General features: G+C 39.4%; 1 protein-coding gene across 4 annotated transcripts in view; it reads left to right on the top strand.

Moving 5' to 3' along the window:
• Window positions 1-22,035, top strand: part of MED13L (mediator complex subunit 13L) — a 190,348-nt gene that overhangs the window by 76,441 nt on the left and 91,872 nt on the right. For all 4 annotated transcript variants that reach the window (XM_083804562.1, XM_083804565.1, XM_083804563.1 and 1 more), the window contains 2 exons: window positions 16,270-16,354; window positions 21,101-21,184. In XM_083804562.1, the coding sequence (XP_083660688.1) occupies window positions 16,270-16,354; window positions 21,101-21,184 (169 nt within the window). The remainder of the gene's footprint in view (window positions 1-16,269; window positions 16,355-21,100; window positions 21,185-22,035) is intronic.

The following is a 22,035-nucleotide window of genomic DNA, read 5'->3' as shown; positions in this document are numbered from 1 at the left end:
AGGATTTTAGGTATAAAATGCTGCTTTACCAAACTTGTTTTCCCATTGCAGTATGTGAGTCTTTTGCTTTATGTTGAGAAAGATTCCAGCGGAAATTAAGTACTTGTTAAATAATTTGTCTGTCTCTTTTACTGTTCTGTCTTGAAAATGATCACCAGTTGTGGTGAAATTGTTTCATATCTTTAAAGGTAGGAACTTAATGTGTTGACTAGTTAGGTTCTGGTAAGTTTTGTCATTTGGTTGATTTAAATATTGCATAAGTAAATGAACATAATTTTCCAGAACTATCCATGCTGACCTAATTTTAATTCCTTTCTGAAGTCACTGGTAAAGCCTGCAACTTCCATGGCTCAAAGTAAGATCTGGAAATGCAGGTTAAATGCAGCAGTAGTGGCTTTGTTTATTTACTTCCTAAATTTATTTTTAACTAAGAGGTGGTGCAATTTAGAGCTGTAGATCCTCTGTAATAATTGTTAGAAGAAAACCTGCATATTTACAATTTGAATATGCTAATGCTTCAATGTGATGATAATGGCAGGAAAAAAAGAGCTTACATATTGCTTATTTGTAAAATCAAGATAAATTTTGCTTCTCACTATACTTTCTGCGAAGTACTAGTGAAGTCTTCATGCATCTGTAGAATTAAGTTTATGGGAAAGAGGCACTGCTGTGATCCTATTGAGAACTAATTCTTCAGATGGTGGCTCAGAGCAAATGGATCTAGCTATTAAATGGGGATTATCCCCATATTTGCTACCCTGTTTAAACAACCTCGATAAGTTTTGTAGAAACTTAAGTTTATTATATCTGGATTTTTAAGCCAGCAGACTAATATCTAGAGTAATTGTAAAGTTTTCTGCTTTAAGGTGAAGGCATTTTATAGGTTATATGGATATCAAATAAGCAAGGAGGAAAGCGTAAAAGAAAACAAATCTGATTGTCAGTAATGTTTATCACTGATCTTTTGATTGTTTGATAATTCCTTTTGACCAGAATAGGGAATATGTACTACAGTAAATATTCAACAAGATACATTTCTGGTCCCTTTATTTTCTCCTTGGGGGAAAAAATAAGCAAAATCCAGCCTTTCAGTAATTTTCTGTTGGAAGCCTCATTTGCTGTCAGATTAGGTTTAAGTGTTACAAGCTAGTGGAGTGCTTTGGCCAAGAAAGATCAAGCTGAGCAGGGCTGCCAGCTTGATGTGGTATTTCAGATGGGGACTTCTCATTGTTAATTTACAGCTTAAACGTGAGCTCTGTGACTGGTATTTAGCAATGATGGGAGTGTTTGTGTATCAATTTAGGAGTTGCTTTTTGCTTCTGTAGCATGACCAAGTCAGCAAGGTACGGCTTTTTTTGCTTCCATCCTTTGTAGGTGAGGATTTCAGGGAGTAATTTATCATATGTATAAAACCAGCTGATTTTTGACTACACAAAGAACACATACAGTTCTTGCAGGCAGTCTATTGGGTATATAGGTGAATGTGTGTATTTGCGTCACAAAAATTTTTGACAAAGGCAAAATGTCCTTTACAGCATTTACTTGTCGGTTAAGACATCCTGGCAACAGATTTTTACTTCGTTTTTCTCTTGCATTTGTTAATGATCTCACAGATTCCCCAGCTTAGTCAGTCAGCATCCTGGATTGCTTGTTAAATTTCTGGAGTGTCCAGTGGAGATGGTTTGATGTACGTGAAAGGAGGCTGTGGCCTAAGGCAAGCACAAAAGGACGAAACACTTCACTGCTGCGCGAGCGGTATCTGAAGCTAATGCACGGCGACGTGGGCTGCATGGTCAGCCAGAACAGAGTTTCGGCTTAGGGCATGTGAAGATTGCTGGGATCACAGTGTCAGCTCTAATTTCAATTAAGTCTTTGCAAAGAGCTCCGTGCGTAGGTCCTTCTGCTTGACAGCTAAGGTCTTTCTTTCAGGATGCATAAATAGATGGCTGTTATTTACTGAAATATTAAGGGAAAAAGGAAGTGGGCTGAATTACAATCTCTTTAAAGCTGTGTTTTTAAACAGGGGTACATTTTTTAATAAAATAAAGCCTCATTTTTTAATAACGGTTTTGGAAAAGCAGCATTTTTGTGTCCTTATGCGCTGGAGCACAGAGCCAGATGCACAGAAGCACTTGGAGGCGAGGAGCTGCACAGCTGTGGCCGCACCGCGGGTCCTCGTGTGGCATTGGCTGGGTCTGTTCCAGGGGCCGGCTGGCAGAGCGTGAGCACTGTGAGCAGGGCATGTCTGCCAGTGTCAGGACCTCCACCTCGGGTTGCGTCCTGCAGGTGTTCCTCAAGTGGCTGTGCAGTTCTTGGTGCCATTTGTTTGGTGTTTGTGCGTGGCGCTACACTGCGGGTTCTTGGGGTTTGGAGGTGGTCTTATAGACCTGCCTGCTTTTTATTGCTCTTTGACATTGGACTTGGGATTTCAGGAGGGATAGCCTTATCCTTGAGGGAGGGTCAATTCATAATATTATTCCTTGTTACAGTAGCTGTTGTTTACCTGCTTGGAGCTTGTCAACACGGCCGAGTTTCGGCTGGCAGTCAGTCCTGCAGCAGAGACATTTCTCAAGTAACTGCGTGCAGGGCCTAGGAATCTAACTCAGCCATACCCACCCAAAAGTGTTTTGAAAGTGAGTAGTTAATGTGGGTCTGCAGCCTTGATTTCACTAAATGGGAATGGGTAATACAATCCCAGTATGAAGAAAAGAAGGTTCAGCCAGGTGAGGGGTGGTAACCCTCCTCGTTTCCTTCGAGTTGCGCTTCAGAAACAAATCTGGGAGTGTGGCAAAGTTGTCCGTGAGTTTTGGCTTGCCTTTGGTCTTAAACTAACCCTCTGCTTGTGTGTGAAGTCTGGCGGGTGGAAGACAAGACCCCAAGGCCTGCCCGCTTTTCCCCAGTTAGATTCTTGCATATGACCTTTAGCTTCTGCCCTCTGTTTCCAACATCCGGAAAATGACTGCATCTACTGGGGTGATGGCAGCTTGTGGCTGGTTTGCCCTTTTAAGCTTCTGAATTAGAAACAGGAGCAGGAACACAGTGTGTAGGTGACCCTTTCTGAACACAGAATTATACATATTATATGGATTATTAATACATATTATTAATACATATAACTCATACATTATATATTAGTTATATTACTCTAAAACACCTGGTACACGTGTGCACCTGCTGTAGAGCTGATGCCAGTGGGAACTTCCCAAAGAAGTGCACCTCACCGTGCAGTATCGTGCTTTCTGTTGAACTGGAAGGTTACTGTTCGTTGTGTGTTTTACTGCCAGTAACGGATCTCATAAGCAAGTGATAAGACAAGGAGTTATAATATCTTCCAAAGACCAGGGGAGCTGTAGTTACAAAATACCTTTCTCAGTTTTAAGATGTCAAAGAAAAAAAAATGTTTTATCTGTTCAGCTGTTCAGAAGCCATTTGAGGTTTGGAGAGATTTGAAAGACAAGTGGTTCTTTACGTATTTCCCTTTTTTCCGTGTTCTTCTTTCCCACAAATTGCTGTGGGCATGGGAACAAGAATGTATGTAACGAGTTATGTTGGAGAGCTAAGCAGGGAGAGACTTACAGCAAAAGGTTAAGACTCCTCATTAGATTGAGCAGGGAAGCAGAAGCTACAGATTAGATGAGGGAAAGTGATCTTAAATCATGAAAGATCAGATCTGTCCTCTTTTCTGAACCTGCATATATACCGGATGGCCAATTTGAATGGAAGGACTTGGATTTATTTTATTTTTTAATACAGAATTCAAGTAAGTTTGAAGAGGGTAGGAACACTTTAACATTTTACATACCCCTGTAAGCAGATGAGTTGCTTGTCATTGAACTTAGGCTTGGATGTGTCGGTGGCCATGGGGGCACTAAATGGGTGTCCGATGATTCCTGCTTCGCGTGAAGGGCCTGAATCCCACGTAGCGTATTGCTTGGCGGGTCGGCAGCTCTGAGCAGGCAGAAGTACCCATTCATCCCCCAGTTGCTGTGTGCTGTGTGTCTTTTGACTTCGTTAAATCCACTTCGAGAAAAGCTAAACTGTTTGGGAAAAAGATTAAACAAGGGCTTGACTAATTGAAAATGAGAGAAATCCTGGATACTCTCTTCATCTTAAAAGATGTAAATGGACTATGAACAGTGGGTGTGCTTTGTTCTGTATTATACTTTTCTCTGAGCTAAGTTATTCTTTCCTTCTCTCTTTGTGTATGTAAAGTAGACGAACTTCTCCTAATCTTAACTACTGTTCTAATAAAACAAAGACAAATTTTATCTTTGTTTATTCCTGGAATCCTTGAAGAACAAAAATGCAGGAATGTGTGTATGATAATTATTTTTCAGGGCAATCAGCAACCCTGATTTTTCAGAAGCGAAGTCCTTGCAGTTTCCTTGCTTCTGACGTGGCCAATTTTATGCAATAGATGTAATGAACTGGCCAAAAAGTAGCTCAAAATAAAGGAAAAAAAGAGGAAAGAGGTCACACAGGCATCACTGGGGCATGGAGCCACTGCCCAGTACACGAGGTGAGAGTTCAGACCCAACTAAGATATTCTCAGACGTGGTGAACAGATAAACTGCAGAAATATTGATGTATTTGGTGCTGGGGAGTCCCTTCTGTGTAGGTAAAATTAAATAGGTAATTTGTAATCTTTAAATCATTCTTATGCAGTGAAAGAAACATGCAACAGTTCTGAACTGAAGTATAAATCTGTGCCTTTTTTGACTTGCACAAGAGTTGCTTCTTAAACATGGTTCCTTAGATGAGTTCTTGTTTTTCTGCTGCTTGCAAGCCCCTTCATTTTGTTTCTGCAATGAAGATATAACAATTTATGACATCACATTAATATCCATGGCAACAGACTGTAAAGCGAACAACATACTACATTTGCATTGCAGAACCAGCCGTGAGGAGATAGCTCCTATTGAAACACGGGCGTGTGAAATAACTCCAGCAGTGAGCGCAGGAAACGCCTGGGAAAGGGATTGTTTTGTGGATGGGTTGTCTCAAATGCTATTAAACCGATTTTTAAAAGTAGTCCCAAGTACAAAAGGGAGTCTGAAGTTGCATCGCTTTAGATTGAATAGAAAGTCCTCTGTCCTCCCTCGCTGGGAAGGAGGTTCTGGTTCTGCCAGACCCTGTGCTCCCTGGGGAGCCTCCTCCTGTCCCACCTTCTGCCTGCACCAACTCCTGTAGGGGCTGGGGAGGTCTCTACAGAACAGGACTGGCTTTAAACAACTACTAAATAAGTTGTCCATTCAGTCTTGCTGATTACGACAAGGATGTAATGGTCTCACGCAGCATGTAAAATCTTGATATTTGTGCATGTTTCCAAGGATTTGCATATTTCCAGAACAGCTTTCGAGTCTTCAGTAATTTTTTTTGTCTGCAATGCTATACCCCCTATGGGAGCTAAGTTCTGTCATCCTTACTATCTTTTTTCCTGTAATACCTTCCATTTAAGGAAAATCACGTGTGGGCTCCCAGTTTGTTTTTCTGTCTCCAGCAGAAGGAGCATCTGTAGTTTTCCCAGCTTGAAAAAAGCACTTGGCGGGGTGGGGAGGGAGGGGGCTTGTTTTTCACTAGAGAGGTTATTGGTAACTGTGGCTTGGAGTGTTTGTCCCTCCTTTTCGTCAGGCCGGCCGTACACACAGCCCTGTGTTGTGCTTGCCATCTCGATGAGCCTGGGAAGGAGGTGGAAGAGTCTGGGCACATCTGCAGCGGTTAGGTTTTACAGCTGAAGCTTTCTGTGTTGAGAGGTGCTGCCAACATTACGATGGTAAAAACCGGTCTCTTTAGTGAGGCTCAGTGTTACTTAAAACACAAAACAGAAACACACCGCCTCGGAGTTGGTCTCCTATCATTGCGTTGCTCTGGTTAACTGAGAACTCAAACTCAGAAATCCTGAAACTTTCCAGGAAAGACTGTTTGTGAGCTGTGGTCTTTCATACTCCGCATGGCCCTTAATTCCATCAGGCTTAATAGATATTTGAATATTTTCAGGTATCTTTGGATTTTGACTAAACTTATTTAGCCTTTCTCAAGGGGCCATTAAATGATTTGGTACCGGACACCTGGGACTAGGTCTCGTCTTTTTTTCTCAGGAAGGTTACTCTGCCTCGAAAGCTGTTTTGTATGGAAGGTTTCACTTTAAAAAAAAAAAAAGCGATTAAACTTTTCCTACTCAAAATTGGCGTACTTTTTATATATTTGTTATTGAATGTGGTCATTTCTGTCAGAAGATAATTTTTAGCATCTGTGATCTTGCATCCCCTTTTTTTTTCGATTTGAAAACCAGATCCTGCTGGAGTTCAAGAACCGGCTACACGTAGCTCCCTCTGCTGGCTCCTTATCAGGAGATGCCAGAAGTGTATTAACAAACCTGACACTCGGCTGCCCCAGGAGCAGAGCCCTTCCCTGGGAGGACTCGATATACGATGCTGTTGAAAAAAAAAAAAAAAAAAAAAAGCTGTCATTTCACCCTAGCTCAGTTTAAGTAGTGGCAAACTACAGTAAACTTGTGCTCGCAGAAGAGCACAAAATATTTTGGCATGCTTCTTGGGGAGCACTAAAATCCAGTACAGAATAAACAAAATGACAAAAATCTGGTTGTCTTGTTTCTGAAGTGTTTTTTTTAGCCTTTTGTTCTGCGGCTGTGGTTTTGAAAGTCTGCTGTTCTCTGAAAAAGATGCGTGTATGAGAGAAACTGCTTGTACTGTCACATTTTTGAAAAGAAGTTTTATTTGAACCACTTTTCCTGTTTTTAATACCTGAGCTGAAGATGCATACTCTGATTTTTTTCCCCAAAAATAGTAGAAAACTGGTACTCTGGAAACTTACTGTTTATTCTGATACAGTACTTTGTATATAAGTACCAAGTCTGACCATAAACATTTTTGCAATGTTGTTAGGCTACTGCTGAATCAAGACCCTCTCCTTCTCAAGTATACATCAGTGTTATAGCTGAAACGTACTGCTTAGCTTAATTTCTTAAAAAACAAACAAACAAAACAACAACAAAAACCAACCAACCAAAAAGCAAACAAAGCAGAACCAGCAGTATTAAATTTGTTCTTATTGTTTGCATTTACTCTCCACTTGCATATTTGGGGCTGGTAGGCAGTGTTTTTGGAGTTGTGTTATTGTGCTTGTGTGTGGTTGTTTTTTTTGTTGTTGTTGTTGAAATTGCTTCAACTTCTCCTTCAGCAAGTTCCTATATAAACAAATTGCAAAATCAATTTTGTACTTCACTCCTGTGTACCCTGTTATAATGAATTCCAGTAGCTAGGCAGGAAACATTATTTTCGAGTGGTGTATAAACAAGAAGCAAATGTGCTTGAGCAATGCTTTTTCTAGGTTTCAAAAAGTACTGAGAGGAGGACTTAGCTTGGATGTTCTGCATATCCCGAGCTTGGTGCTGTAGTCCACTCCTGTAACCATTAGTTCTGTGTCTGCATGACATGATGGGTGTTTAAAATGGGCAGCTGCTCCAAAATATTTTCCGGAATTCCTCAAGTCAAAATGCAATCTTCTCGTAATATGTTACAAATAAGTTAAGGAAGACTCTTTGATGAAAATTGCAACTTCTATAATGATTAGATTAAAAAGCATGAAGGTAAAGAAGGAAATGGTAATGCAGAAGCTGTAAGTAGTTCAGGTAGAGCAGGATGACAGTACCAGAAGGACACATGAATGAGAAGTAAGCACAATTTTAATTTTTATGCAAAAAAAAATCTTCAGATTTTGGAGAATGGAAATGCAAATATTTCCTCAGTTACGAACAAGTGTATGACTGAGATGGAATATTATATCTGGTTGTTCCCTGAAGCCCAGGCTGGCTGGGTGGGAGGAAGGTACAAGAGGCCACGGAGGGACCTGGCAGCATCACACCTGTGAATCTCTCTGAATCTCTCTCTGGATGGCTTGGAGATCTTGTGCGTATATTCCATTTATAAACTTAATGTATCAATTAAAAACAGTGGTAGCCTGCAGGCATATTGTAAGGCTGAAAACCAACAAAAAAAGAAGGCTGTCTTAAAGATGATCGTGTTTTTCCCTGTCTGTAAGTGCGCTTGTTGTGCAGCAGCAATGCATTCGCCCCATCGAGATGTGAGCGATGAAAGGCAGCAAGAAGCGGTCCCATTGTTATCTCTCCAGGCATGGCTAATGAATCATGTTTCCGTGTTCTCTTGGTCACGCTGCACAGTGCCTTCAGCCAGGCTGAGCCTCCTGGAAAATGCTCTTTAGGAAGCTTGTGGAAGCACAAATGGGGGCTGCGAGGGGGTGGGAGGAATGCTGATGAGCGCCCCGCGTCTCTCTGGCCGCAGGGATTGCTCACGGGAGGCAAGGAGAGGGCTTCTCAGGGGCTTGATGGGTTGCAGTTAAAATGGAGCCCTCCCTCCTGAGCCGTGCAGTTGGATTGAAGGCAAACCTGTGCTCAAGGAGAGGAGAAAGAGCATCCCTGTGCTGCTTTCCAAAGCGCTCGATCTGCTTGTCGGGAGTGACGTCTCACATATTTTATAAATGAGGAAAGGCTTTCGGTTCCTTTCCCTTTCCAAGTATGGATTAATACAAACTGTATTTTTTTCTAAGAACATTCTTCGTGTTCCTCTGGTGGCTGGACTTGCCCAAATCCCTCCTGGAAGAGGCTTGCTCTGCCCTCTACATCCTGTTGCATCCCACAGAGCCCCTCCCCTGGGCAACGCAAAACATTTGTCTTTAGAAAAGACAAATACAGGTCTGCATTTTCTCCATTATCAGTGGAGAGAAGAAGACCGTACTGATGCAGATTTGGTAGTTATATTTTCTTTCAAACTAGGAAGATCAAAAGGCAGAAATTGGGGGGTGCAGCTAGTATGGGGAGCAGGGGTTGCACTGGCTGGAAGTCGGTGAAATGGAACGAAATGAAAAAAACAGGAAATCTGAAGGGGGAAGAAGAGAGCAAATGAAATTCCTGGGAGCACATTCATATTTTGAAAAATAAAATACGACTTTGGCTTGCTTCTGCATTCTTCTGAGTAACTGCTTCTTAATGCTCTTGTACCAAAGAGTTGAAGAGGAAAATGAGCTATAATGGGAAGGGAAAAGTTCAGAAATGTGGGAGGAAATGCGGGAAATTCCCTGGAGTAGCTGTATGAGAGTGCTGCTTTCCTGGTGGCATCCTTACCCCTGAACTCTTGAGAGGAAGACGGTGAGAACCTCTCCGTACTTGTAGTCCGTTTTCCACTATAGGCAACTTGGTTTTTGGCTTTTCTTCTATAGGAAGGGCTTCTGTGGAGAATATAAGGTAGCTTGAAAGTTAAACTGCTTTAAAAAAAGGGGGAGGAGGTAAATGAAACGTTTTAATTCAGGGATTTTTGGGGGATCTTCTGGAGCATAAGGGCAGGTTTGACACTGCAAACAGCTTCCCACTTTGCTGTAAGCAGCATAAACTGCATACAAAATTGTGCCCTATTTACATTCGCTTTACTCTTTCTTGAGACAGAGCTGGTGATTGTGAAAGGCATTCAAAGCAAAAACCACACAGCAAGCGTAACTATTTTATTTGGAAACATTTACATCTCTGAAGCGAGCTGCTCAGCTCTTTGGTAAAGCTAATTTTGCATTCCTACATAGAAAGCAGACTTGAGCTATAATTACACAGAAATGTTTTTACTGACTTCATGGATAATAATTTTGGTTTTGGAGAAGTTAGATATTACCCCATGATTTTTGGAATATTTTGAAGTCAACTTCTAAAGAAGCAGAAATTTTATGTGACCAGTTTGTTTCTTGTGCCCTTTCAGATGTTACGCAGCTGATTGTGAGAGTGCAAAAATTTCTCTATTAATATCTGAATTGTGGTGTTTGGTGACAAAAAGGCAAAAAGACCATGCAGGTGTAGAGGAATGTGAGAGAGCGGGACAGGAAGAGGGGAAGCAATGCAAGATCTAATCTATATTTGTTAAAATGATTTTAAACCTAACAGGAGTGAGGAAGTACTGCCGCAAGTAGCGCCAACATAATCTAAGTGCAGATACTTACCTACCATCTGTTTTTCAATAAATAGCTATTATGCTAATTTTTGTTTCAGTGTGCAACAATTAAAGCGTTGTAGTATTCCTGTGATATTCAACAGCTGTTGCCTTTGAAGATTTTATTTATCTCTTTTTCTGAAGTGCTACAATTTTACTTTCGTAGCTCTGCCAGAAAATTCTAGCGCTTAAATAGAACCTCGTGGTCCATTGAAATGCAAACTCGAGTCACGTCTGACCAGCAATATCTGGCAAGAGCCTTCGTTAAGATTCTCATTGCCCTGGCCCCGCGATGCGGGACTCAGGCTGGCAGGGACGCCTTGTTGGGACGTTCGTTGTACGTGCTTCTGTGGATCGGCAGCGCGTATTTTCAGAGCTGCACCTAAGTTCTGTTTGCAAATAAATGAAAACAAATGGATCGTTCCGGTGAGCATTTCTTCTAGGTTGGTTCTTTTTTGGCTGATGAATTGACTGGGAGATGGAGAGACAAGATGAATTCTCAGTCCTGTAAGAGTTAGCAGTGCAATTTCCCTACGATCATAACCAGTGCAAGGAAATTAGATCTCTAAGTGGGTTGAATCTGATTTAGTAATAAGTCAATTTAATCACTAATGACTTCAAACACAGATTTTACAAGGTGATCAATGGCAGTATAACAATGATCGATCAATAGCATTGCATTTAATTGGATTTTTATGGGTGTAATATAGTTTTTCAGAATTAATGTACCATTGCATTGCTTTGCTACTCTTTTAACTCAGTTCTTTAGAAGAAATGCTGGTTGGTCTCTGAAATATTGTTTTCAGAGCACAGTTAATAAAAATTAAAATGAAATGCCTGCTTTTAGGAATTGAATTTCTGATTTTGTTTGAATTATTTGGTGATGTGTTTTTAAAAGTTGTGTCTACACAGGGAAGGAAAAGAAGCCACGTTCTTCATGTTTCGTGAAAGAAAGGGACAAAATATCAAAGAGTAAAGGGGAACACGTGCTGCTCCAAATGTGAATCCTAAGTAGCTGAGTAACTCCCCGTCCTCAGCAGTTTGACACAGTAATCTTCCCTCGAAGTAATCTCCTTGTCCCATGTGTCCTGCTTTAATCTATCAGTATTTCTGCAGTGTGCAGCAAGAAATTGATTTTCAGTAATTTTAATGGCTGAATAACTGGTCTTGTCCCAGAGTGTTTTTTCATATTTGCAGTGGCCAATGTGGTTACTGAACTCAATGTTCTGGATAATAGGTTTCATTAGTTTTGATGCCTGAGGTAAAAAAGCAGTAGGTGGGGATAAAGACTGTTTTTGATGTCTAGACATTCATTTCAGCTGTTGCTGCAATATGATACATTAAAAGGAAATATGTAACATAGCTCTGAGGAAATATGTATTCTTTGAAACTAATTCCACTTTTTAACTGCATAAGGCAGTGTGACCTGAATTATTAAAATGTGGGTGGCTGAATTTCTTAAAGGTATAACTATCTCTGCAATGCCTACACAGTCTCCACTTGCTTTCTCTCCTTCCTTCCTCTAGTTCTTTTAAGTAAAATATGTCAGTTTGGTCACTGAAGCAGAACAGAGATCTTATTATCTCTCCAGTGTCTCTGCTGGGAGACCTAAAATTATTGAAGTATTTGCTTTGATATTTTGCTGTGACTTTTCTCCTTGAAATTTTTATAATGGCTTTTTTGAGAACATGGCTGGCTTCATAAAAATCGTTGGGCACTTTGAAGACCTTAATACTCCAATGATTTAAAAGTAAAAAGACTCCAAACCAACTAAGTTGCTCATTAATGTATGTTTAAATTATAAATGTACAACACAAGTCTAAATCATTGTAGTTTCCTTTAATTTAACATCTGATCTGTAAGGATGAAGTTAAAAACCAGCACAAATGTTCTGTTCGTTTTTGGAGCCAATGAAAACAAAATGATAACAAACATACTTAAAAGCTTTATACGTGAAGACTACTGATGAGTTCCCATCCTGTAGAGACCAGCAGCAGATCCTTAGCCTCCCAGTTGTAACCCAGTATGATGACTGTCAAATATGCATTATTCTTTCTTGGATTTTCCTGTTAACATCTCAGTAACGAGAAAATAAAGAAGCATTTTTTTTCTGTGGAACTTCACTTGAGAAACAGTGCGTTGGGTTCTCTTTCAGGTGTTGCAAGCAAAAGGTTTTTAACTTAATCCTGTATGCACACACACCTTGGATAATGGTAATCGGCAGGTACTGAGCTGTAACCAGTTTCTGGTTTTGCTACAGAGCACCATGTCAACTTACACAGAAGTTTTTTTTTGCCATTTTAACTATTAAAACATTGTTTTGGTGTTTTATCACCTTTTACATGAAAATTCTAGTGCCTATTTTCATTTCCTTGTATGGATTACAGCAGTGAGTTCTCTTCAGATGTGAACACAGTGTTCTTGTGTGGAACTGGCTATTGAATCTTTTTTTTTTTGAGTTGAAAATTTCACACTTCTCTTTAGATCCATATCCTTCTTTGGCTTTCTCTTATCTTCGTGGGGTTTAAAGAGTGTGAGAATGATGTAGTAAGGACAGTTAGACTGAGTATCTCAACTAAGGAGTTTATAGAGTTCCAGTTAATGGCAGAGATACCACGATGTTATCTCCCTGCCCCTGATTGCAGATCTGTAGAGACTGAGCAATAATAGATTAAGTTGTTTATTCCGGGAGGTGATTTCATTTTAAAAACCAAAACAACAGTTGTTGCTTATTTTTGAGAACTGTAGTGTTTAAATCACTCGCAGGACAGACAGCGAGAAGGGGATAAACTCCTCTGCCTGTTTTTACTGGAAAGGATGAGCTGCTCATGTTCCAGAGTAGCCAAGGACAAGTGTACATATGCAGAGGATAAGATAAGGTTGTTAGCATATACAGACATACAGGAGGACACACGTAAGCATAGGGATACCTGCGTATATCCCAGTAAAGTGTCAGCAGATCTAACAAGATCGCACAGGTGGGAAGGAGCTAGGAGTCCCAGTCTGATGCCCAGCTCAAAATGGGATTGCTGCAAACAACAGATCCCTTCAGTAATGGTTTTCTACTCAGGTCCTGGAAAGTGATGGCCTTAAAAACAGTATAGATAATTAATTTTGGAAGAAGGAGTTAATTTTATGATACTGTGATGATTGGACACTGGCTATTGTTCTCATTCTATATTTTTTTAAAGCTATTGGGAGAAAAAAAAATGTTTAAGATGGCTCCATTAGTCATTAAAGGTGGAGGAAATGACACACAGGCTTCAGAGACTGGTCTGTTTCACCAGCCTGGTGTTGTCAGCCCAGTCTGAAAGCCGCAAGCTGGCAGTTTTGTCCCATTTGCTTTGTTGCTTCTCCAAACTCTGATTTCCATGGAGGAAAAAGTACTTACCTGCTCTCTCATCCTTTTTCTCTTATTAAAATTCAGTCTTTACTTGGTTCTTGCTCTAAATTATTATTTTGGGGGGGGGGTAAGATGACTTTCACAGCTGTAGTGTAGTGCCAAATTTGCTGCCTCTGAAGAGAAATGTTTCAACCAGAGTAACAGAGCGTACCTTCAGGACAGGATATAGGTGCTTGGCACAAGCTTGTTTCTGAACCTGAGCATCACCTGCTTTCTGTTAGCTGCGTGCCTGAAAATGCTGCCAGGCAGTGCTGAAAAACTGGAGGGGAGCGCTTAAGTTGAAAGCACTGAGTGTTAAAAGCATTACAAATCATTGTGTAGACAGACAGAGAGCAATGATTGTTTCCTAGTCTTCAGTCTTGTGTAAGGAATTCAAAATACTCTTCAACATCTAAAATCTAGATCTGTTGTTACAATGGGAGGAACTTTGCAAATGGCAGAGAGTCTAAGCTTTAGTGTTTTGCCAAGTTTTGTTACTGGTCACCATTTGCATCTCGAAGCTGTAATTTGTTCCAGTTATTTAAGCCCTTTTCTTAGGAAAACTGGATCAGGAAGCCAGAGAGCAGAGAGGAAGTGAAATTCTGCAGTCCTAATCCCCCTTGCCCCCATTTTCATGGTAACAGGCACACGTACGGGCTCTCACTTGTGAGATGAACGTTTTCAGTAGGATAAGGAAGTATTAATTACAAGAACAGGGCCACAGAGCCCACAGAGGAGCTGTAGCACACATAGCTGATCAGGGCAAAACGATACAGGCAATGCCAAGTACCTAATGAATTTGGTAGTGATGTTCTGTAGGGTTAAAATCGTTTTACATTGGAAATTATGAAGCAGTGCGATCTGAACTCATTTCTTCTGGAGTAAATGACAAAATTATACTTGCAGAAAGTGGTTCTGAGAGGTGATAAGAGCTGTTCTTTAATTGGATCCCGTTAGTCTGTTGTGCATACTTTAGAACAGAAGAAAAGAGGGACAACAAGTTATGATTGGAAACACCAGAACTAGCTGTGAGAAGTTTCCTGTGAAAAGATGGAATGGATTCCTGTCCCTCTCATTTTGCATGAGGTTCTTAATGCAGATGCAATGCTTGTTTCTGGCACAGATGCTCTGATGGGATTAAGCGTGAAACTTGAGAATTGCTCAGTGCCATGTAAGCGAGTTTCTTTTGACTGTTGGTACAAATTCTGCCAATTTTGTGACTGTCTAAAAAAAAAAAAATGAATTGTGTTGACGTGTGGGTTTTCATAGGAATGAAATCAGGTGGGATATCTCTCATAAGTAGCTACATGTTACAGTATATACTTGACAACTCTGTAGTTTTTGCATGCAAGACCATACATTCATGAGGCAGTTTCTTAGGTTTCAGTAGCTATGAACTATATAGACATATCAACAGTTCTCAAAATGCATGATTTTTTTTTAAGAATACTGTTTTAAAAGTGAAATCTGAGTTCATGTGAAGAAGTGTGTAGTTAGATGTCTATGGCACACTACACATTTAGTAATAGTAAGCCTTTGCAAGCATTAAAAAGGCCTTTAATGGTTTTATAGGGACAGATGTTTGGCTTATACTTTTACCCAGAAGCACAAGTCTGCCTTTTCATTCTTCTGAGAAAGTAACTGTGGTATTCGATAAGGTGATTTAGGTACAAAAGTCTTGGCTTATTCATCCTGCAAAAAGAGAGACGCTGTTACCAGTATTAGCATATCATAACATTACACGTTCAAAAAAATGTGCCTCTTCTTGTTTGAGGTATATGACTTAGGGTTACTGGGAGAAGAAGCAAAATAATGAACAATGCTGCATTTTGAGGCTTTGAAGCTGCAGTTTGAAGACTGTTGACAATCTTAATATTTTTCATACAGCAGAAACTCCTTAGAAGTTTACTTTAAACACCTAATGTAGAGTAAACTATACTTAGATAATGATCTCTGCATGGTAGACATGCTGTTGGAAGGTTTCATCCTTTAAATTGGCCAAGGAGGGGTGTTAAGTATTCAGTTCTTAACATGCTGTAGAATTTTGCATTTGCATTTCTTAAGTTCTGCGGAGTATTCCTGTTAAATTGAAATGACAAAACTCAGACAATTAACAAATCCATACTCCTTGACAAAGTTATTTAATCATTTGCTTTTACACTGTGGCTGAGATTAAATCTTTTGCAGCCAGGAGGTACAGAATCTAGAACAGGTATCCCAAAAATGGTTTTACTCTTGGTAGTTTTAGAATCCAAAAGCAGTGGAATGAGGACAGCAGGTATTTCTGAGGTTTGTAGATCCTTGAGATACTCATTCAGGTGGCTAGTTTATGCTGCATTCCACTGAGAGAGATGAATAGCTTTTTTTTCACTCTCATAAATTTCTGCAGTTCTGTTATCAAGTTTTCAGTTTTGATTTTTGGAATAAAAATCTGCTGTGCATTTTCATTGCACAGTTTCAGTCAGGACAGTGCAGGAACTTCAGTTGCATATGACAGAGTTCGGCAGAGCTCTTAATATTTCTTAAGTTGTATAAATTGATTTTACTCCTTTAACGATTCGTGTTATCTGCATCTGCACATAAATTCTAAAGGATCTGTCAGCAAAGAATGATCATGAACTCCTCCCCCCCACTTTTAATATTGAATACTTTACTATCAACAAATGTTTGCTTTTATGTAGCTATGTTTTCTTCCTACAATTTAAATTCAAAGTTGGGGTCTTCAGCTAGTAAAGTTTAAATCTAGTTTGACAATGTGTTCAGTAATTTAAATAGCTTTATGAAACATGTTGCTGTTGGAAATAAAAAATGTTGGAGTTGCGTTTAGTGAAATGTCTGTACTTCCCTCTTCTGAGCATGTTGATGTTTATGTTTTTGTAGTGGTGGAAGAAGGACTGTGGGAGAATGGACTTTCCTATGAGTGTAGGACCCTGCTCTTCAAAGCAATTCATAATCTTCTGGAAAGGTAAGAAGCTCTCTATTGCACTCAAAATCCTGCATTATTTTAAATATAAAAATGAAATACTTACAGACAGTTTATACTACTGATCTTAAAATAGGTTTTTTAGAGGTAGAACTTCAGTACAAGAAATGCAGGGTAGAAATGGATCTCATAAGTCACTGAATCTGGTAATGTATCATAAAGGTCTGTGCAGACTAATTAAACATACAATAAATAATATCAATATATTTTTCTGCTTGGATTCTTCTTGCTGGGGAACTGTTTCAAATGGTTAAAAATATGTATAATTTACACCTTCTTACAGAGGTAAGAAGGCATTCTATGCTTGCATAGAATTATTATATCACATCCCTAGCCCCTTTGAGGTTGAATAGTACGTATCTTAACAGCTGATATTAAAAGATCTTAATTCCATTCTTCCAGTCATCCTAATTACATGCATGTTACAACCTGGCTAACTTTGTGCACCATATTCAGGGTGAAGTTTAACAGCTCTGTCTCACTGCCCTAGTGTAACCTAGCATTGCTTTTTGTCTTAATCATTTTTAAATCATTGTATGTGTATGGCTTGACTGCAAAACTATTTTGCGATTTGTTAATACACTTAAGACTTTTTCTTAACCTAGCTATCAGATCATAAGCATGCAGAAGAATAGCTTGTTGTTAGTCCTTCAGTGTGTGATACTGCACCTAGACTGTTCATTTTATTCCTTGTCTGTTTTCGCAGTTCTTCAGGTCTACACCATCTTTTCTGTGTTATATTTCAGCTCTTCTTGTTACATACTTGGAAGTCTTCTCAGAATTAAGTGTCACTAAGCTATTCCCACTTTTCTTTTAATATATAAGAATAATAATAAAAACGTAATGCATCTCTTGTACCTCTGTGTTAGAGTGATTTTGCAGAATGTAGCAGTAAATATTTTTCTCTGAAAGTAAGCTAATTGAAAGTACTTTCATCTTGTCTCATTTAGTATAGTGCTTGCTTTGATCTACTTACTAGTAATCAGATTTGCATTACGTTCATGAGGCTGTGTTTCCACGAGTGTAATAACTTCCCTGTGATTATCAGTTACCTGTTCGTGCCTGCTAGCATGTTGAGTGGTTGCCTACACAGGTTCAGGACTAGGTGCTGTATTTCCTATTTTTCTGTTTCATTGGTGGTCTTAGGGGATTTTTAATGCAAGTAACAGTCTAGACTACTGTAAAAGAAAGTGAATAAAAATACGGGAATTCAGTTCCCAGTCTGGAATGGTCGCTAGCTCTGTTTGTCACTTTGCAGTGTGTAAGTGAAAAATACATTGTACACACGCTTATTGATCTGTAGTACCCAGCCAACTTGCTTTAAAGCGTGGCTCCTAGTGGATATTCTTATTTATTGGAACACTTTAAGCTTCTGAAGCAGAATTTCTAAAGAAAACATCAACCACCACAACAAACTGTAGTGAAAACAGTTGGCAGAGCTAGTGAAGTTGTTCAGTCACAGCTGACAGAACACCTTCAAGCTCTCTTTCAGTAGTAGCTTTTGCAATTCTGCTGGCTGGCACATGGTGCTGGGTGTTCAGAGCGGCGCTGGGTGCCCCCGGGGCCGAGCAGGCACGTGCCCTGGGCTCAGCCTCTCGCCCTCGAAGATGAAGTTCCCAGTTTCTTGCTGTGGGCTGGCGGCGGCTGCAGGGCAGAACATGGCGGCCTGCTCCTGAGGTGGAACCCCGCGCAGGCCTCGTGCTACATAGGAGCCGCAATGGAGGCCTGTGGGAAGCCCTTTAGTTTGTAATCCTAATGAAGTAGTTGGCAAGGTGACTGAGAATGGTGGTTTGCCAAATATCTATCAAATTAGCTACCTCAATTTTAGGCCGAGTTTATTTTAAATTATCCCATTTTTGGCGGCTTTCTTTGCCATATGAAGTCTTAACATCATAATCATTTCATTAAAAATAACAGCAGTAAGTGTGCAGGCTTTATTAAAGAGTGAAATATTGTTCTCTCTTTCTTAAAGACTCATTTTATCCTGTGCTTAGGAAAAGCTTGATTAATCAACAAGAAGTCTTAAACTTCTTTTTGATCTTATCAGGAAGTGACAGGGCTGTGCCCTTAGCTTGAAATAATTTTTTTAGTTGATTTTACAGTTACTGAAGGGCAGGATATTCCTGTCTCTGAAACCTCTCATGTCCAACCAAGATGTAGGTTTCTCAGCGGGGTGGTTTGGGCTTTCCAAGAAGTTAACACCGTCGCTCCTCGGGATTGCTCAGCCTGTTACGGAGCGTCGGCCTCTGTGGGCCGAAGGGGAGAGTTGTGGCCAAGGAGAGGGGAGCTTGTTTTTTTTTTGTACTACCCAAATTAGTGATCAGAAGTTCCTGATAATTGGCAACAAATTAAATTAAGAATCCCCTCAATCAAGCCCATGTTGGCTATGACAGGGATGAAGAAACATTTCAGGCTACTTTTGTCCCCTTCAGCCTGCCCCTGAATTCAGTATAACCGAGTGAAGAAGACAGAGGTATGTTGTCTGCTCTCCCCAGTGGCTTGGTGGCTTGCCATTTAGAAAATCTTTATAAGATCTGAGGACATAATACTGAAAATACTACAGTACTATTCTATAATCATTAGTATACCCTCCTCAGGTCATTTTATCTTAGAAAAGTAAAATCAGAAATATGAGAGGTCAACTGATAGTGAAATGCTATAACAGCTGTACTGTTTATGAAGAAAATATCACTCAGCCTTAACTAGAGAAATGAGCCAAGGAGTTCAAAGTATTTTATGTCTCTATTTCATATGATTAAATAACTGCTTTTGAGTGTATATTTGGGGGGTTTATGACCAGCATATTTTTTTTTTTACTCACGTTCATCGTTACTGCTTACTGTTAGTGCTCTAGTTACTACTGGACACTTACATAGCCAAAAAAAAAAAAGCAATGCTGTCATTAATTGTTCACTCTGACGAATCTTTGAGATCCATGCTTCTGCAATCATGCTTCCCCTTTCATAGGGGATTATACTTTGAATAACCTGAGACTTGACTTAGCATGCAAGGGGTGGCTGATTTTTAAGTCCAACTCTACACATGAAGACTCTTTGCTGGGAAATTACCATTAGCTGGAGGCGGTTAAGCCTGCTGTCCTGAGACATGATGATGTGGCATTGAAGTGTGTGTATGTGCGGGGAGTTTATTACATTTTTTTGCTAGTATAGGTTATTTTCTTTAGGCATTTAATGTAAGCACTACAGACTTCCTTTGTTTTTATAAAGTGTGCTGACAGTGAAAGACTTTCTCAGACAGCAAATCTTTCCTAGAGAAACACTTACTGAAGCGCTTTTCTTTTCTGCCAGCACAAGATCCGTGTCTCTAGATCTCTCCTGGTTTAGCTTCCCAATTCAGTTAAAGATATCAGGATATTCAATTGAACTGGATTCTTTTTGCTTTAAATGAGAAATGCTGCTCTTAGAGTTTTCTTCAGCCTAGTTTTAATTTTCAAAAACCCTGCCAAATTTATACCAAAGAATTGGGAACATATTGGTACCTATGTTGCCTGTTGCCTGTTTCCTATCTATCTATACTAGATTTGCTAGTTTTAAATTACGTGTCATACAGTTTTTCTAAGCTTTGAAGAACGTGTTTTCCCACAACACTTCATATGATTATTTTTTAGTTATTCTTTAGCTACTGCTATAGAAATAAATGATTGAAAAACTTTGACGAATGGAGATGTATAGTTCTTCTATCCCAGGAATGAAATAATATTTAGACCTGAAATGCGCAGGGAAAGCTTGTGTAATGCTTGCAATTTGTAAACACATTGAAATATGAACCACTGGCAACAACCAGTTTTTCAAAATTTGCAAACCATAATATTTACCTTACTGAAAAAGAAGCCTTTCTAACAGATTTCTGTATGTGATCCCTTCAGGTTGTATGTTCAACTACAAATATAAGGTACAAAAGCATATTTAAATTGTTTTAGCATATTGCTAGTGTGATTGATAGGTACAGGTGGACTTAGGCAGTCATCAAGCACTTCTGTAACTTGCCAGCCTAAAATGATTATCGATTGCTTTGGATTCTCACTGCTCTCTTTAAAGCCACAGAACCTGCTAGAACCTGCTTTTTCTGTAAAGAACTTGTGCACTTCTAACAGTATCACAGAAAGCAGACAACTTACTGCTCTGAATTTAGTCACATAGGAATATGTTTGCTGAAGAAAGGTTTTATGAGAGAGAAAACAGCAATTATCTAAGTGATCTGAAATAATGTTGCGGATCACGTGAAGAAAAAATGGTTCTCTGTTAAGTTTTGGTTAGTATAAACTAACAATGGCATATGAATTACAGGAAGTTATATTATGTCATTTGCATGCCAAAAATACATTATTCTTCATCATGAAATCTCAGAGAAACACAGTGTAGAAAATATGTTATGAATCATCTTTGCTCAGGAAGAGGGGTTCGAAAAATAAAGCAATGGATCATTCAGCAAAAAGAGTAGCATGGAGCAGAAGGGATTCTGTCAAAGATGGGGCAGAATGTGTGTGTGGAGATCAGCATCAGTGAGACTGGGCAGTGATTGTGCTGTGACTCGTGGGAAAACAGGAAGTGGAGAAATTGCATGGAACTCTGAACCCAAAAACAGCAGAGTTGATTTCAGTATGATGGAAAATCAACTGTTTAATCTCTTAAATTGACGGTTTTCAAAGATCGCTTTTAATTACATTTTAAGACACAATTATTAATTGTTGATATAATTATTTTCTAGGTGCTTGATGGATAAAAACTTCGTGAGAATTGGAAAATGGTTCATAAGACCCTATGACAAGGATGAGAAGCCTGTTAATAAAAGGTAAGGTGATCTATGTAACAAGTACTTTTCCTGTCAGTGTTGTATTTCACATACTGATAATTTGCTGCCTTCTGATGGTAGTTTTCCATTTCCTTTATCATATAACAAGGAAAAACACAGTCACTATTCACCTCAATAATTCACAGAAAATAATTAAGTAGTTTTGGTTTTGTTAGTGATGATAATTTGAGATAAGAAGGTGAGGATAGTATTTGCCCCTTAAGTTTACAGAAAGGTCACACTTCTTGATAGGTTTTGAATAGCATGTCTGTTACTCATAAAACAGAATTCCAGATTGTTATTTAAAAATCTCTTTTTTGGAATTTCTGGACAATTAATCCCAATCTGAAATTTTAAGCAGTAAAATAAGTAGTCTGTAGATTTACTTATTTCTTTTATTTACAGTTTCCAGCCTTGATATGCAGCTCTCATTGATGAGGCAGGCTGACAAGTCGGACTTTTATGGCTGATTAATGTGCTGCTCTTGCAGCTACAGAAGCCTGGAAAGGGGTAACTGTCTCCACTTGCTCATTGCTATTTCCTCTCCTAGCTCTAAAGGTTACAATGTTCTCAGATCTTCTGGTACTTGCATTTATAGTCATCCGCTAAACAATTTCTGTCAAAAATAATCTGAGTTAAGCTGAAACACAGATTTTCTAACGGGAATCATTTTGACAGAACTGGGTTAGGAAGTGACTAAACATGCAGTTATGCTGGGAGATTTGAAGGTAATGAGCAAGTGGAGATGAAGTGGGGTGGCAACTTCTTCATCCAGTGTAGCTAGTCACAGTGTGTGAGAGTAGCTGTAGGTACAGGTGGAGATCGTTCTGTAGACCGTATCATCTGCCTCT

Source organism: Anser anser (assembly GCF_964211835.1).
Source record: "Anser anser genome assembly, chromosome: 18".
In the NCBI taxonomy this organism is placed as follows: Eukaryota; Metazoa; Chordata; class Aves; order Anseriformes; family Anatidae; genus Anser; species Anser anser.
Note: the sequence above shows the minus strand (reverse complement) of the source record. Positions and strands in the feature narration are given on the sequence as shown.